The 19,311-nt window shown below is 58.2% G+C and overlaps 1 protein-coding gene across 1 annotated transcript; it reads left to right on the top strand.

The window, feature by feature from the left end:
• Positions 1 to 1,002: 1,002 nt before the first annotated feature.
• LOC136375120 (mucin-2-like) lies at positions 1,003 to 19,052 on the top strand. The gene is made up of 12 exons (XM_066340479.1): positions 1,003 to 13,021; positions 13,102 to 13,209; positions 13,401 to 13,428; positions 14,161 to 14,323; positions 14,922 to 14,980; positions 15,070 to 15,209; positions 16,334 to 16,399; positions 16,901 to 17,063; positions 17,965 to 18,126; positions 18,344 to 18,429; positions 18,544 to 18,602; positions 18,762 to 19,052. Exons 1-12 carry the CDS (start codon positions 1,003 to 1,005, stop codon positions 19,050 to 19,052), a joined length of 13,344 nt encoding a protein of 4,447 aa, XP_066196576.1.
• Positions 19,053 to 19,311: the final 259 nt, after the last annotated feature.

Genomic DNA, 19,311 nt, shown 5'->3' with positions numbered 1-19,311 from the left:
ACCACGACCCCTGGGACCACCAGTACAATGTCAGGGACCACCCTGACCATTCCTGAGACCACATTCCCCAGGACCACCAGCACAACCCCTGAGATCACCACCAGCCCTGTGACCATTTCTGCTACTCCTGGGACCACCACAGTCCATGAGACCACCCTCCCTGAGACCACCACCACCATGGCTGAGAAAAGCACGGCCCCTGTCGCCACCACGACCATCCCTGAGACCACCACCACCCCCTCTGGGACCACCACCCCTGTGAGTGTGACCACCACGACACCTTGGGCCACGACAGTGTTTCCTGAGACCACCAGCACCACACCTGAGACAACCACGACCCCTGCCACCACCAGCCCTGAGACCACCACCACATTCCCAGGGACCACCACCCCTGTGTCCTCCACCACCAAAATCAGTGGGGCCACAACACCTGGGACCACCACCATCCCTGAGACCATCATCCCTAAGACCACCACCACGGCAAGTGGGACCACCACGACATTCCCTGGGACCACCACCACTGGTGGTACCACAACTACAACGGGGACCACCGTCCCAGGGACTGACAGTGTCCTGTGGACCACCACCAGCCCTGAGACCGTTTCTGCCACCACTGGCACCACCAGAGCCCCTGGCACCACCTTGTCTGAGACCTCCACCACAGCGAGGGGGACCACCACGACCCCTGGGACCACCACCATGAATGAGACCACAACTCCATCTGGGACCACCACCACATTCTCTGGGACCACCAGGTCTGAACCTGGGACCACCAGGTCTGAACCTGGGACCACCACGACCATCCCTGAAACCACCAGTCCCGAGACCTCTGTGGCCACCACCACTGTGAGTGCGACCACAACGACCCTTGGGACCAGCACGACATTCCCTAAAACCTCCAGCCCTGAGACCACCAGCACAATCCCATGGACCACCCGCAGCAGCCCTGAGACCATTTCTGCCACCCCTGGGACCACCACAGTCCCTGAGACCACCACCACCATGGCTGAGAAAAGCACAGCCCCTGTCACCACCACGACCATCCCTGAGACCACCACCACCTTCTCTGGGACCACCACCACTGTGAGTGCGACCACCACGACACCTTGGACCAAAACAATGTTCCCTCAGACCACCAGCACCACACCTGAGATAACCACGACCCCTGCCACCACCAGCCCAGAGACCACCGCCCCCTCTGGGATCACCACCTCCTCCCCTGGCACCACCCCACCCATCCCAGAGACCACCACCACAATGTCAGGGACCACCCTGACCATCCCTGAGACCACATTCCCCAAGACCACCAGCCCTGAGACCATTTCTGCCACCCCTGGGACCACCACAGTCCCTGAGACCACCACCATAAGTGGGAACACAACGACATTCCCTTGGACCACCGTCCCTGAGACCACCACAACCCCTGGCACCACCACAACATTCCCTGTGACCACCAGTCCTGGGACCACCACCCCCTCTGGGACCACCACCTCAACCCCTGGGACAAACACCACCCCTGAGACAACAACGTTCCCTGGGACCACCACGACCCCTGGGACCACCAGTACAATGTCAGGGACCACCCTGACCATCCCTGAGACCACCTTCCCCAAGACCACCAGCACAACCCCTGAGGCCACCACCAGCCCTGTGACCATTTCTGCCACCACTGGGACCACCACAGTCCCTGAGACCACCTTGTCTGAGACCACCACCACCATGGCTGAGAAAAGCACGGCCCCTGTCGCCACCACGACCATCCCTGAGACCACCACCACCCCCTCTGGGACCACCACCACTGTGAGTGGGACCACCACGACACCTTGGACCACGACAGTGTTCCCTGAGACCACCAGCACCACACCTGAGACAACCACGACCCCTGCCACCACCAGCCCAGAGACCACCACCACATTCCCAGAGACCACCACCACATTCCCTGGGACCACCACCCCTGTGACCTCCACCACCAAAATCAGTGGGGCCACAACACCTGGGACCACCACCATCCCTGAGACCATCATCCCTAAGACCACCACCACAGCAAGTGGGACCACCACGACATTCCCTGGGACCACCACCATTGGTGGTACCACAACTACAGCTGGGACCACCGTCCCAGGGACTGACAGTGTCCTGTGGACCACCACCAGCCCTGAGACCGTTTCTGCCACCACTGGCACCACCAGAGCCCCTGGCACCACCTTGTCTGAGACCTCCACCACAGCGAGGGGGACCACCACGACCCCTGGGACCACCACCATGAATGAGACCACAACTCCATCTGGGACCACCACCACATTTTCTGTAACCGCCGCAACTCCTGGCAGCACCACAACATTCCCTGAGACCACCAGCACCATCCCTGAGACCACTTCCACCGCCCCTGGCACCACCACAATCCCTGAGACAACCACCACCTTGTCTGAGACCACCACCACCACAGCAAGTGGAACCACCATCTCCCTTGTGACCACCACAACACCCCCCGAGACCACCCTCCCTGAAACCACCAGCACCGTGCCTGAGAAAACCACAGCCCCTGTCTCCACCACGACCATCCCTGAGACCACCACCCCAAATGGGAACACCACATCAACATTCCCTGGGACCATTTCTGCCACCCCTGGGACCACCACAGTCCACGAGACCACCACCACCTCTGAGACCACCACCACCATAAGTGGGACCTCCATGACTCCTGGGACCTCCATGACATTTCCTGGGACCACCTCCACCACCATGCCTGAGACAAGCAGAACCCGTGAAACCACCATGACCACCCCTGGGACCACCACCACCACTCCTGGGATCACCACCTCCATCTCTGAGACCACCACCACCACTTCTGGGACCACGACCACCACTTCTGGGACCACCACTACCATCCCTGTGACCACCAACACCACTGGGACCACCACCTCTGGGACCACCACCACCACCACTGGGATGAACACCACCACTCCTGGGACCACCACCACCACTCCTGGGACCACGATCACCACCCCTGGGACCACCACCACCACTCCTGGGACCACCACCACCATTGTTGTGACCACCACCACCACTCCTGAGACCACCACCTCCATCTCTGAGACCACCACCACCAAACCTGGGACCACCGCCACCAACCCTGGGACCACGACCACCACCCCTGAGACCACCACCACCACCGGGACCACTATTCCTGGGAACACAACCCCTGGGATGAACACCACCACTCCTGGGAACACAACCACCACCCCTGTGACCATTACCACCACTCCTGTGACCACGACCACCACTCGTGGGACCACCACGACGACCACTGGGACCATCACCACCACCACTGGGACCACCACCACCACTCCTGGGACGAGTGCTCCTGGGACCACCACCCCTGGGATGAACACCAAGACTCCTGGGACCACCACCACCACTGGGACCACCACAAGCCCAGGGATGAACACCACCATCCCTGGGACCACCACCACCACTCCTGTGACCACCACCACCACTCGTGTGACCACTACCACCACCCATGAGATGACCACCTCCACTCCTGGGACGACCACCACCATCCCTGTGACCACCACGATTGGGACCACCGGAACCTTCCCTGTGACCACTACCACCTCTGAGACCACCACCACCACAACTGAGACCACAGCCCCTGGGATGAACACCACCACTCCTGTGACCACCACCACCAATCCTGAGACGATGACCACCAATCCTGGGTCGACCACAACTCCTGGGACCACCACCACTTTTGAGACCACCACCACCACCCCTGGGACCACCACCACCACTTCTGGGACCACCACCACAACCCCTGGGACCATCAGAACCTTCCCTGTGACCACCACCACCTCTGAGACCACCACTTCCACCTTTGAGATCACCACCACCACTCCTGAAACCACCACCACTTCTGGGACCACTGTTCCTGGGATGAACACCACGAGTCCTGGGACCACCACAACTCCTGAGACCACCACAACTCCTGAGACCACCACAACTCCTGAGACCACCACCACTGGGACCACCAACACCATTCCTGTGACCACCGGCACTCCTGGGACCACGATCACCACTCCTGGGACCACCACCACCATCCCTGTGACCACCACCACCACCCTTGGGACCAGCAGAACCTTCCCTGTGACCACCACCACCTCTGAGACCACCACCACCTTTCCTGGGACCATGACCACCACTTCTGGGACCACCACCACCATCCTTGTGACAAACACCACCACCCTTGGGACCACCACGGCCACCCCTTGGACCACCACTCCTGGGATGAACACCACGACCTCTGTGACGACCACCACCACCCCTGGGACCATCACCACTCCTTGGACCACGACCACCACAGGGGACACCACCACCACTCCTGGGACCACCACCACCAACAACCCTGGGACCACAACCACCAATCGTGGGACCACCACCACCAGCAATTCTGGGACCACCACCACCACTCGTGGGACCACAAACAACAGCAATTCTGGGACCACCACGACCACTGGGACCACCACCAACACTCCTGTGACCATCACCACCACCCCTGGGATGAACACCACGACTCCTGGGACCACCACCATGCTTGGGACCACCACAAACCCCGGGAAGAACATCACCATCCCTGGAACCATGACTGCCACTCCTGAGACAACAACCACTCCTGGGACCACCAGAACTTTCCCTGTGACCACCACAACCTCTGAGACCACCACCACCACTCCTGGGACCATCACCAGCACTCGTGGGACCACCACCACCACCCTTGGGACGACCACAACAACCCCTGGGATCACCACCACCACTCCTTGGACCACCACCACCACAGGGACCACCACAACCACTCCTGAGACCACCACCACCACTCCTGTGACAACCACCACCACCACTGGGACCACCAGAACCCTCCCTGTGACCACCACCACCTCTGAGACCACCACCTCCACTCCTGTCACCATCACCACCACTCGTGGGACTACCACTCCTGGGATGAACACCACCACCCCTGAGACCACCACAACTCCTGAGAGCACCACCACGCTTGGGACCACCACAACCCCTGGGATGGACATCACCATCCCTGGGACCATGACCACCATCCCTGGGACCACCACCACCACTCCTGAGACAACCACCACCACTCCTGGGACCACAGCCCCTGGGATGAACACCACGACTTCTGTGACCACGACAACCCCTGGGACAAACACCACCACTCTTGGGCCCACCACCACCATCCCTGTGACCACCACCACCACTCCTGGGACCACCACCACCACTCCTGGGACCACCACCACTCCTGTGACCATGACCACCACTCCTCAAACCACCACCACCATAGGGACCGCCACCCCTGGGATGAACACCACGACTCCTGGGACCACCACAACTCCTGAGAGCATCACCACGCTTGGGACCACCACAACCCCTGGGATGAACACCAGCATCCCTGTGACCACGACCACCACTCCTGGGACCATCACCACCACTCGTGGGACCACCACCACCACCCTTGGGACGACCACCACAACCCCTGGGACCACCACCACCACCCCTGGGACCACCACCACCACAGGGACCACCACAACCACTCCTGAGACCACCACCACCACCACTGGGATGAACACCACGACCCCTGTGACTACCACCACCATCCCTGGGACCACCACCACCACACCTGGGACCACAACCACCACTCCTGAGACAACAACCACTCCTGTGACCATCACCACCATCCCTGTGACCATCACCACCTCTCCTGAGACCACAACCACCCCTGGGACCACCACCCCTGGGATGAACACCACGACTCCTGGGACCACCACAACTCCTGAGAGCACCACCACGCTTGGGACCACCACAACCCCTGGGATGAACACCACCATCCCTGGGACCACCACCACCACTCCTGAGACAACCACCACCACTTCTGGGACCACAGCCCCTGGAATGAACACCACGACTCCTGTGACCACCACAACCCCTGGGACAAACACCACTACTCTTGGGCCCACCACCACCATCCCAGTGACCATCACCACCACTCCTGAGACCACAATCACCACCCCTGGGACCACCACCACCACTCCTGAGACCACCACCTCCATCTCTGAGACCACCACCACCAAACCTGGGACCACCGCCACCAACCCTGGGACCACGACCACCACCCCTGAGACCACCACCACCACCGGGACCACTATTCCTGGGAACACCACCCCTGGGATGAACACCACGACTCCTGGGACCACCACAACTCCTGAGACCACCACCACCACTCCTGAGATCACGACCACCACACCTGGGACCACCACAAACACTCGTGGGACCACTACCACCACCGCTGGGACAACCACCACCATCCCTGGGACCATCACCACTCCTGAGATCATCACAACCACTCCTGTGACCACGACAACCACTCCTGGGACCACCACCACCATCCTTGTGACAAACACCACCACCCATGGGACCACCACGGCCACCCCTTGGACCACCACTCCTGGGATGAACACCACGACCTCTGTGACAACCACCACCACCCCTGGGACCACCACCACTCCTTGGACCACGACCACCACAGGGGCCACCACCACCACTCGTGGGACCACCACCACAACCCCTGGGACCACCGGAACCTTCCCTGTGACCACCACCACCTCTGAGACCACCACCACAACTCCTGAGAGCACCACCACGCTTGGGACCACCACAACCCCTGGGATGAACACCACCACTCCTGGGACCACCACCACCACTCCTGGGACCACCACCACCAGCAATTCTGCGACCACCACCACCACTGGGACTACCACCAACACTCCTGTGACCATCACCACCACCCCTGGGATGAACACCACGACTCCTGGGACCACCACAACTCCTGAGAGCACCACCACGCTTGGGACCACCATAAACCCTGGGAAGAACATCACCATCCCTGGGACCACGACCACCACTCCTGAGACCACCACCACTCCTGAGACCACCACCACCACTCCTGTCACCATCACCACCACTCGTGGGACTACCACTCCTGGGATGAACACCACCACCACTGGGACCACCACCACCATCCCTGTGACCACCACCACTCTTGAGACCAACACCTCCATTTCTGGGACCACCACGACCACTCCTTTGACCACCACCACCACTCCTGAGACCAGGACCACCACTTCTGGGACCACCACTACCACCCCTGGGACCACAGTTCCTGGGACCACCACCCCTGGGATGAACACCACCACCCCTGAGACCACCACAACTCCTGAGAGCACCACCATGCTTGGGACCACCACAACCCCTGGGATGAACACCAGCATCCCTGTGACCACGACCACCACTCCTGGGACCATCACCACCACTCGTGGGACCACCACCACCACCCTTGGGACGACCACAACAACCCCTGGGACCACCACCACCACCCCTGGGACCACCACCACCACAGGGACCACCACAACCAGTCCTGAGACCACCACCACCACCACTGGGATGAACACCACGACCCCTGTGACTACCACCACACCTGGGACCACAACCACCACTCCTGAGACAACAACCACTCCTGTGACCATCACCACCATCCCTGTGACCATCACCACCTCTCCTGAGACCACGACCACCCCTGGGACCACCACCCCTGGGATGAACACCACGACTCCTGGGACCACCACAACTCCTGAGAGCACCACCACGCTTGGGACCACCACAACCCCTGGGATGAACATCACCATCCCTGGGACCACCACCACCACTCCTGAGACCACCACCACTCCTGGGACAATCACCACCCCTCGTGGGAAAACCACCACCACCCCTGGGACCACCACCACCACTCCTGGGACCACCACCACCACAGGGACCACCACCACCACTCCTGAGACCACCACCACCACTCCTGTGACCACCACCACCACCACTGGGACCACCAGAACCCTCCCTGTGACCACCACCACCTCTGAGACCACCACCTCCACTCCTGTCACCATCACCACCACTCCTGGGATGAACACCACCACCACTGGGACCACCACCACTCTTGAGACCAACACCACCATTTCTGGCACCACCATGACCACTCCTTTGACCACCACCACCACTCCTGAGACCACGACCACCACTTCTGGGACCACCACTACCACCCCTGGGACCACTGTTCCTGGGACCACCACCCCTGGGATGAACACCACGACTCCTGGGACCACCACAACTCCTGAGAGCACCACCATGCTTGGGACCACCACAACCCCTGGGATGAACACCACCATCCCTGGGACCACCACCACCACCCTTGGGACCACCAGAACCCTCCCTGTGACCACCCCCACCTCTGAGACCACCACCACCTTTCCTGGGACCATCACCATCACTGGTGGGACCACCACTCCTGGGATGAACACCACAGCCCCTGTGACTACCACCACCATCCCTGGGACCACCACCACCACTCCTGAGACAACGACCACCACTCCTGGAATGACGACCACCACTTCTGAGACGACCACCACAACTCCTGGGACCACCAGAACCTTCCCTGCGACCACCACCACCTCTGAGACCACCACCTCCACCTCTGAGACCACCACCACCACTCCTGGGACCACAGCCCCTGGGATGAACACCACGACTCCTGTGACCACCACAACCCCTGGGACAAACACCACCACTCTTGGGCCCACCACCGCCATCCCTGGGACCACCACCACCACTCCTGGGACCACCACCACTCCTGTGACCATGACCACCACTCCTCAAACCACCACCACCATAGGGACCACCACCCCTGGGATGAACACCACGACTCATGGGACCACCACAACTCCTGAGAGCACCACCATGCTTGGGACCACCACAACCCCTGGGATGAACACCAGCATCCCTGTGACCACGACCACCACTCCTGGGACCATCACCACCACACTTGGGACGACCACAACAACCCCTGGGACCACCACCACCACAGGGACCACCACAACCAGTCCTGAGACCACCACCACCTCTCGTGGGACCACCACCACCACACTTGGGACAACCACCACCACAGGGACCACCACCACCACAGGGACCACCACAACCAGTCCTAAGACCACCACCACCTCTCGTGGGACCACCACCACCACACTTGGGACAACCACCACCACAGGGACCACCACCACCACTCGTGGGACCACCAGCACCCTCCCTATGACCACCACCACCTCTGAGACCACCACCTCCACTCCTGTCACCATCACCACTACTTCTGGGACCACCTCTCCTGGGATGAACACCACCACCACTGGGACCACCACCACCATCCCTGTGACCACCACCACCCCTGAGACCAACACCACCATTTCTGGGACCACCACGACCACTCCTTTGACCACCACGACCACACCTGGGACCAGGACCACCACTCCTGGGACCACGACCACGACTTCTGGGAACACCTCCACCACTGGGACCACCACCACCACTTCTGGGACCACCACCACCACCCCGTGGACCACCACCACCCCTGGGACCACCACCACCACACCTGGGACCACCACCACCACTCCTGCGACCACCACCACTCCTGTGACCATGACCACCACTCCTCAAACCACCACCACCATAGGGACCACCACCACCACCCCTGGGACCATCACCTCTCCTGAGACCACCACCACCCTTGGGAGCACCACAACCCCTGGGATGAACACCAGCATCCCTGTGACCACGACCACCACTCCTGGGACCACCACCACCACTCATGAGACCACTACCATCACCCCTGGGATGAACACCACCACACCTGAGACCACCACGACCACCCCTGGGACCACCACTCCTGGGATGAACACTACGACCCCTGTGACTACCACCACCACTCTTGGGACCACCAACATCACACCTGGGACCACCACCACCATCCCTGGGACCACCACCACGACGTGGATGAACACCACCACTCCTGAGACCACCACTCCTAGGATGAACACCACGACCCCTGTGACTACCACCACCACACCTGGGACCACCACCACCACTCCTGTGACCACCACCACCACTCCTGGGACCACAACCACCACTCTTGAGACAACAACCACTCCTGTGACCATCACCACCATCCCTGTGACCATCACCACCACTCCTGAGACCACAACCACCCCTGGGACCGCCACCCCTGGGATGAACACCACGACTCCTGGGACCACCACAACTCCTGAGAGCACCACCACGCTTGGGACCACCACAACCCCTGGGATGAACATCACCACTCATGGGACCATCACCACCACTCGTGGGACCACCACCACCATCCTTGGGACGACCACAACAACCCCTGGGACCACCACCACCACTCCTGTGACCACCACCACCACTCTTGGGACCACAACCCCTGGGACCAAAACCCCTGGGACCACTACTCCTGAGACCACCACCACCACTCCTGAGACCACCACCACCACTTCTGGGACCACCACCACCACCCCTGGGACCACTGTTCCTGGGACCACCACCCCTGGGATGAACACCACCACCACTGGGACCACCACCACCTCCACATCTGAGACCACCACCACCACTCCTGGGACAACTATTCCTGGGACCACAATCCCTGGGACCACCACCACTACTCTTGGGACCACCACCACTCCTGAGACCACCACCACTCCTGGGACCACGACCACGACTCCTGGGACCACCACCACCACTCCTGGGACAACCACCACTCCTATAACCATAACCACCACCCCTGGGACCACCACCACCACTCTTGGGACCACCACCACCATCCCTGTGACCTCCACCCCCACTACTGGGACCACGACCATCACTCCTGAGTCCACCACCACCACTCCTGAGACCACCACCACTACTGAGACCACCACCACCATTTCTGTGACATCCACCACCACCACTTCTGGGATGACCACCAGCACCCCGGGGATGAACACCACGACTCCTGGAAGCACCACCACGACTCCTGGGACCATCACCTCTCCTGGGACCACCACCTCCACTCCTGGGACCACCACCACCAGCTCTGGGAAAACCACCACCACTCCTGGGACCACCACCACTACTTGGATCACCACCACCACCCTTGGGACGACCAGAACCTTCCCTGTGACCACCACCACCTCTGAGATCACCACCTCCACCCCTGGGACCACAACCCCTGGGACCACCACCACCAGTCCTGAGACCACCACCACCACTTCTGGGACCACCACCACCAGTCCTGGGACGAGTGTTCCTGGGACCGTCACCCCTGGGATGAACACCATGACTCCTGGGACCACCACAACTTTTGAGACCACCACCATGCTTGGGACCACCACAACCCCTGGGATGAACACCAACATCCCTGGGACCACCACCACCACCCCTGGGACCATCACCACCATCCCTGTGACCATCACCACCACTCCTGAGACCACGACCACCCCTGGGACCACCACCCCTGGGATGAACGCCACGACTCCTGGGACCACCACAACTTTTGAGACCACCACCACTCTTGGGACCACCACAACCCCTGGGATGACCACCACCATCCCTGGGACCACCACCACCACCCCTGGGACCACCACCACTCCTGTGACCATCACCACCACTCCTGAGACCACGACCACCACTCATGGGACCGCCACCACCATTCCTGAGACCATCACCACCACCCCTGGGACCACAACCACCACTGGGACCACCACCACCACCCTTGGGACCACCAGAACCTTCGCTGTGACCACCACCATTTCTGAGACCACCACCACCACCCCTCGGACCACCACCACTCCTGTGACCTCCACCACCACCCCTGGGACCATGACCACCACTTCTGGGACCACCACCACCATTCCTGGGAACACTGTTCCTGGGACCACTACCCCTGGGATGAACACCACCACCCCTGGGACCACCAAAACTCCTGAGAGCACCACCATGACTCCTGAGACCACCAGAACCTTCCCTGTGACCAGCACCACCTCTGAGACCACCACCTCTACCTCTGAAATCACCACCTCCACCCCTGGGACCACAACCCCTGGGACCACCACCACCACTCGTGGGACCACGACCACCACTCCTATGACCATCACCACCACTCCTGGGACCACCACCACCACTGGGACCACCACCACCACTCCTGAGACCACAAACGCCACTTCTGGGACCATCACCACCCTTGGGAACACCACCATCCCTGTGACCCCCACCCCTTGGACCACCACCACCACTCCTGGCACGAGTGTTTCTGGGACCACCACTCCTGGGATGAACACCACGACTCCTGGGACCACCACAACTTATGAGACCACCACCACGCTTGGGACCACCACAACCCCTGGGATGAACACCACCATCCCTGGGACCACCACCACCACTCCTGAGACCACCACCACCACTTCTGGGACCACCACCACCACTCCTGAGACCACCAGAACATTCCCTGTGACCACCACCACCTCTGAGACCACCACCTCCACCTCTGAGATCACCACCACCAGCCCTGGGACCACCACCACCGCTCCTGAGACCACCACCACCATTTCTGGGACCACCACCCCCACTCCTGGGACCACCACAACTTCTGAGACCACGACCACCACTCCTGGGACCACCACTCCTGGGATGAACACCACTACTCCTGGGACCACCACCATCACTCCTGGGACCACCACAACCCTTGGGACCACCACCTCCAACCGTACATCCACCATTACCACCACCACGCCTAGTACCACCAGCACCACCCCTCGGGCCACCACCACCCCACTTAGAACCACCAGCACCACCCCTAGGACCACCACCGCCCCACCAAGGACCACCAGCACCACCCTTAGAACCACCACCGCCCCACCAAGGACCACCAGCACCACCCCTAGGACCACCACCGCCCCACCAAGGACCACCAGCACCACCCCTAGGACCACCACTGCCCCACCAAGGACCACCAGCACCACCCTTAGAACCACCACAACCACCACCACGACCACGACCACGACCACCACCGCTAGGACCACCACCACTCCAGGTACTCCCCACCCCTCCTCCGTCCCTGCCCCATCCCCAGGTGTCCCCTCCGGCTCCTTTTCCCACCTCCTTCCCTTCCAGGCACCTGCAACAACGGCGGCACCTGGACCAACGGCCACTGCCAGTGTCCCCCGGGCTTCACCGGGGACAGGTGTGACAACGTCAGGGACACCATCGAAACCCACGCCGGTAGGAATTCCGTGTTATTTTGGGGATTTTTCCAGCGCTGGGATAAGATCTGAGCAGGTGAGGAGGATCTGGAGGGGTTCTCCAGGTGAGGGACAGGTGTGATGGCATCCGGGACACCACCCAAACTCACACCAGTAGGAATTCCATAATTTTTTTGGGATTTGTCCAGCACTGGGATAATCTCTGACCAGGTGAGGAGGATCTGGAGGGGTTCTCCAGGTGAGGGTCAACCAGGTGTGATGACATCCGGGACACCACCCAAACTCACACCAGTAGGAATTCCATAATTTTTTTGGGATTCCTCCAATGCTGGGATGAGATCTGAGCAGGTGAGGAGGATCTGGAGGGGTTCTCCAGGTGAGGGACAGGTGTGACAATGTAAGAGCCACCATCTAAACCCCCACCAGTGGAATTCCATAATTTTTGGGGGATTCCTCCAATGCTGGGATAAGCTCTGACCAGGTGAGGAGGATCTGGAGGGGTTCTCCAGGTGAGGGACAGGTGTGATGATGTCAGAGACACCACCCAAACTCGCACCAGTAGGAATTCCGTGTTATTTTGGGGATTCCTCCAATGCTGGGATAAGCTCTGAGCAGGTGAGGAGGATCTGGAGGGGTTCTCCAGGTGAGGGTCAACCAGGTGTGACCCCATCCCAAAGAACCTCCTCTCTAAAGGTGTCAGGGTCTCTCAGGACCCTAAAATTTGGGAGGAGGTTATGGTTCCACCAGGCCCCGCCCACTGAGGTGCAGAACCCACCTGAGATTCCCACTCGGAAATTTCGGGGCGTGGGGCAGGACCCAGCTCCAAACCTGCTCAGCAGGACCAGGATCCACCTGGGAGGACCAGGTGGGAATTTTGGGAGGTGGGACACGGCCCAGCCTGGTTCTCCTGGATCCTTCACGAGTTCATGGGATCTCAGGAGGGATTTCGGGGTCCCACCTGCCCGGAAAGGTCCCCGTGCCTCACCCCCCTCACGGCCTGGCTTTGGACATCCCCAGAGACCAACGGGACGGTGCAGGTGGAGCTGAGGGTCACCAACAGGGACTTCACCGAGGAGCTCGAGGACCCCGCCTCGCCCACCTACATCGAGTTCGTCCAGGACTTCACCAAGCAGGTAAAGGGGACACGAGGCCCTCACCTGGTGAGGACCCACCCATCCCGCCTGGAGAGCACCTGGATCCATCCCCAGTTCTTCAGGTCCTTGCCTGGTGCTCTTCAGGATGGATTTTTTTGGGGAAACACCCAAAATTTGGGACACCCAGGTGGGCATGGACCCACCCATCCCACCTGGGGTCAGGATCTACCTGGTGGAGCAACCTGGATCCATCCCAAGCTCTCCAGGTCCTTGCCTGGTGTTCTCCGGGTCCACCAGGATGGATTTTTTTGGGGGAACACCCAAAATTTTGGACACCCAGGTGGGCATGGACCCACCTGTCCCACCTGGAGAGCACCTGGATCCATCCCAAGTTCTCCAGGTCCTTGCCTGGTGTTCTTCAGGATGGATTTTTTGGGGTAACACCCAAAATTTGGGAGATCCATGAGGGCACGGACCCACCCATCCCGCCTGGAGAGCACCTGGATGCATCCCAAGCTCTCCAAGTTCTTGTGTGGTGTTCCCTGGGATGAATTTTTTGGGGTGGAACACCCAAAATTTGGGACACCCAGGTGGGCATGGACCCACCCGTCCCACCTGGCGACACCTTCCCTTGCAGATGGACGTGGTCTACGCCGACCTCGAGGGCTACAAGGGCATCCAGGTGCACCGGCTCAGGTGAGCGCCGGGGTCACCGGGACGGGGTTTTCGGGGCGGTTCCACGGGGACAAGGACGCTGGGATGGTGACGGCGGCGGCGTTTTCCAGGCGCGGCAGCGTGGTGGTGGATCACACCGTCATCGTGTCCCTGCTGGTGACCACCCAGAGCCAGGAGAAGCTCCAGAACATCACGGCCAACGTCCAGCACAGGATCGAGGCGGCGGCCACGCAGTTCAACTGCACCAACGGTACCTCGTCGCCTCCCCCGTGGTTTTAAAGGGGTTAAAACGTTCCTAAAAATCCCCGGAATTGTGAAAAACGGATTCGGGGGAGGAGGAAAAATGGGTTGGGCCGGGATAGGGCCGGGAATGGGAACCAAAAATGCTCAGGGCCCGGAAATAAAGGTTGGGTTTTGTGTTTATTAGATTGAGTGGAACTGCGCCTGCGTAATCATTGTGTAATTAATGATGTGGCTGTTAATTGAGATGATTATTTGGTGATTGGATGTGGTTATTACATGAACAACTGTGAGAAACGATGTTTGGGAGGGGCTGATGGGAACTCCAGGAATTCACGTTTGGATGAGATCAATTTCTACAATAGAGCAATGTGAGTTTAAAAATTAATATATATAATATAGTAATGAGATTGTATATATTATACATAATATATATTATATTTTTATTAAATCTAGAATGTATATTATATATATTATATTTTATTACATATGTAATATATAATAGATGTATTATGTATTATATATTATATATTATATATTATATAATATCTATATTATATATTATATATTATGTATTATATATTATATATAATGTATTCTATAAAATAATATATAATATTATATAATACATATAATATATATAACAATATGTATATGTAAAAAATATAATACATAATAATGTAATTATATATAATATATATTACATATAAAATATATATTATGTATCTTATATATAATATAATTATATATTATATTGTATAATAGATCTATAATAATATATATTATATATAATATATATTATATATATTTATATATATTTAAAGTAATATATTTTTATATGTTATATATTATATATATATTTGTTTTATATATTTATATATTTAAATATTATACATAGTTCTTCTTATTTTTATATATTTATATAGAATACATAACGAAAGGGTAATAAAAACATTTCCATTCCGAGCGGACACGTGGGGGTCAGATTTGGGTCTGTACCCACGTGATCAGTCTCTGATTCTGCTGACACCCCCCTGAGCGAGGGGTGGGGACAACCAGGGGGTGGGGGGACACCATCCCACCCACCCCAGACGCCCCCAGAGGGGGCCACCAAAATTCGACCTCCCTTTTCAGGTGACCTGTGCTTCAACTCCTCCGAGGTGGTCATCTCCAACAGCTCGCTGGAATTCGATGAAGACGGTGAGCGGATGAAGGGGAGGATCCGCCCGGGTTTGGGGGATCCACTCGGGTTTGGGGGTCCACCTTGGTTTGAGGGATTCATCCAGGGTTTGGGGGATCCGCCCAGCTTTAGGAGATCCACCGGGGTTTGTGGGATCCACCTTGGTTTGGAGGATCCACCCGGGTTTGGGAGATCCACTCGGGTTTGGGGGGTCCACCTTGGTTTGGGGGATCCACCCGGATTTGGGAGATCCACTCGGGTTTGGGGGGTCCACCTTGGTTTGGGAGATCCACCTGGGTTTAGAGGATCCACCCGAATTTGGGGTCTCCACCCGGGTTTGGGGGATCCACCCAGGTTTGGACGTTCCCCATGGTTTTGGGAGATCCACCTGCGTTTGGGAGATCTAACTGGGTTTGGGGGGGTCCACCTGGGTTTTGAGGATCCACCCGGATTTGGGGTCTCCACCCAGGTTTGGGGTCTCCAGAGCCCACCCCAAGCTGACCTCTCTGTCCCACCCCCAGCCTACTGCTGGAGCCAAGCGCCTGAGGGCTACCAGGAGTTCTTCTTCCCCAACCTGACGAGCTCCGGGTTGTCCTGCATGTCCAACTGCACCCCGGACACGGCCAGCACCATCGACTGCCACCGCGGCACCTGCCACATCACCCGCGCAGGTCCACAGTGCTTGTAAGGGCTGGAGGACGTTCATCCTCCTCCTCAAAGCTGTCCCACGTGGATCCAACCTTCTGGTGGAGCTCCGTGGTCGTGTCCGAGCTGTTTTCTGCTTGGAAATGGGTCAAGGATCATCAGGGTCAGAACAGGGTCTTGGTCCAACCTTCTGATGGATCTCCATAATCACGTCCGAGCTGTTTTCTGCATGGAAATGAGTTAGGGATTGTCAAGGGGGGAGCAGGGTCTTGGTCCAACCTTCTGGTGGATCTCCGTGGTCACGCCCGAGCTGTTTTCTGCTTGGAAATGGGTTAGGAATTGTCAGGGCTGGAGCAAGGTCTTGGTCCACACGGATCCAACCTTCTGGTGGATCTCCAGAATTCTTAACTGAGCTCCTTTGTGTTTGGAAATGAGTCAAAAATCATCAGGGTTGGAGCAGATTCTTGGTCCACATGGTGGACCTTCATGGTCAGGTCCAAGCTGTTTTCTGCATGGAAATGGGTCAAGAATCATCAGGGTTGGAGCAGGGTCTTGGTCCACATGGATCCAACTTTCTGGTGGATCTCCAGGATCCTTTCTGAGCTCCTTTGTTCATGGAAATGGGTCAAGGATCATCAAGGTTGGAGCAGGGTCTTGGTCCACGTGGATCCAACCCTCTGGTGTAACTCCAGGCCCACCTCCGAGGTTTCCTCTGCAGAACAAGAGGTCCAAAGTCACCGAGGTTTGGTGCAGGGTCTTCCTCTGCATGGACCCAACCCCTGTGATGGACCTTCATGGTCATCTCCAGGGTGAAACCCGCGAGGTGGAGCCTTCCAGCAGGGCTTGAGGCTGCAGAGATGGGCTTGGGGTGGGTGAAGTTTCTCCTGGGGGTCCCAGAAGCTTTGGGTTGACCCTCTTTGTTGTCCCCCCTCCCCACCAGCTGCGACGACACCCACCTGTACTGGTACCAAGGTGACCGCTGCACGTCGCGGGTCAGCAAGCTGGCCGTGGGCATGGGGCTGGCCGTGGCCATCCTGGTCGTCGTGGTGGCCGTCCTCTCCGTCTTCCTCTTCCGAGCTCGGAGATCCGGGTCCTTCACCACGTGAGAGGGGACAGGTTTTGGGGAAGGGTCTCCTTTGGTGGGGGGTGGGACATCTCGTTGGGTCGTTGGTGTCCATGATGTTCCTCATCCTCAATGAGGTCCTGGGGGTCGTAGGGGGGGTTTGGTCCTTTGTGGGGTGGTGGAGGAGCTCGGGGGGGGTCCAGGCGGGGATGGACCCCCCGATGGTGACCCCCCAAACCCCCTGCCCCGTCCCCAGGGCCGAGCAGAAGGTGATGGAGAGTTGGTACCACAACACCAGCGAGGAGTGGGACCCTCAAGGAGGCTTCACCTTCCGGAACAAAGGTGGGCGTGGAGTGGGTGGGGAGGGGTCTCTGGTGACCCCACGGCAGTGGTGGGGTTGGTTTGGGACCTCCATCCCCACCACAAGACCCCTGACTGAAGCCGCCTGTCCCACAGGAGCCCAGCTGGAGGGTGACCATGCAGTCAACCTCGAGGCCGTGGACACGGAGGTGCCGGTGAGTTCCTGCCGCGGTGGTGGTGGGGCAGGGGGGACACCCCGGATGGTCCTGACACCCCGTTTCTCCAACAGATCCAAATCCCGCGGCCGCAGAAGGTCATGACGAGGTTCTGAGACACGGCGGGGTGGGGAGCGCTGCGGTGATTTCCACCACCAGAACCTCACCATCATCATCATCATCATCACCATCACCATCATCATCATCATTATCATCATCATCATCGTCGTTATCATCATCATCATCATCACCATCAACGTCAACCTCATCATGATCAATCTGATCACCATCAACATGATTTGCATTGAGATCTTCATCATCATCATCATCATCATCATCATCATTGTCACCTACATCACCATCATCACCATCATCATCATCGTCGTCGTCATCGTCATCAGTGTCATCACCATCAACATGATTATCACCGTAACATCAACCTCATCATGATCAACCTGATCACCATCAACATGATCGGCATTGAAATCTTCATCATCATCATCATCCTCACTGTCATTGTCACCGACATCAGTGTCATCACCATCAACATCATCGTCACCATCAACGTCAACATCATGATGGACCTAATCACCATCAACATGATCAGCATTGGAATCTTCATCATCACCATCATCATCATTGTCACTGACACCAACTTCATCATCATCATGATCATTGCGATCAACCTGATCACCATCAACATGATCAA

Source organism: Sylvia atricapilla, unplaced genomic scaffold (assembly GCF_009819655.1).
Source record: "Sylvia atricapilla isolate bSylAtr1 unplaced genomic scaffold, bSylAtr1.pri scaffold_93_arrow_ctg1, whole genome shotgun sequence".
NCBI lineage: Eukaryota > Metazoa > Chordata > Aves > Passeriformes > Sylviidae > Sylvia > Sylvia atricapilla.
This window is presented reverse-complemented; position numbering and strand designations above follow the sequence as displayed.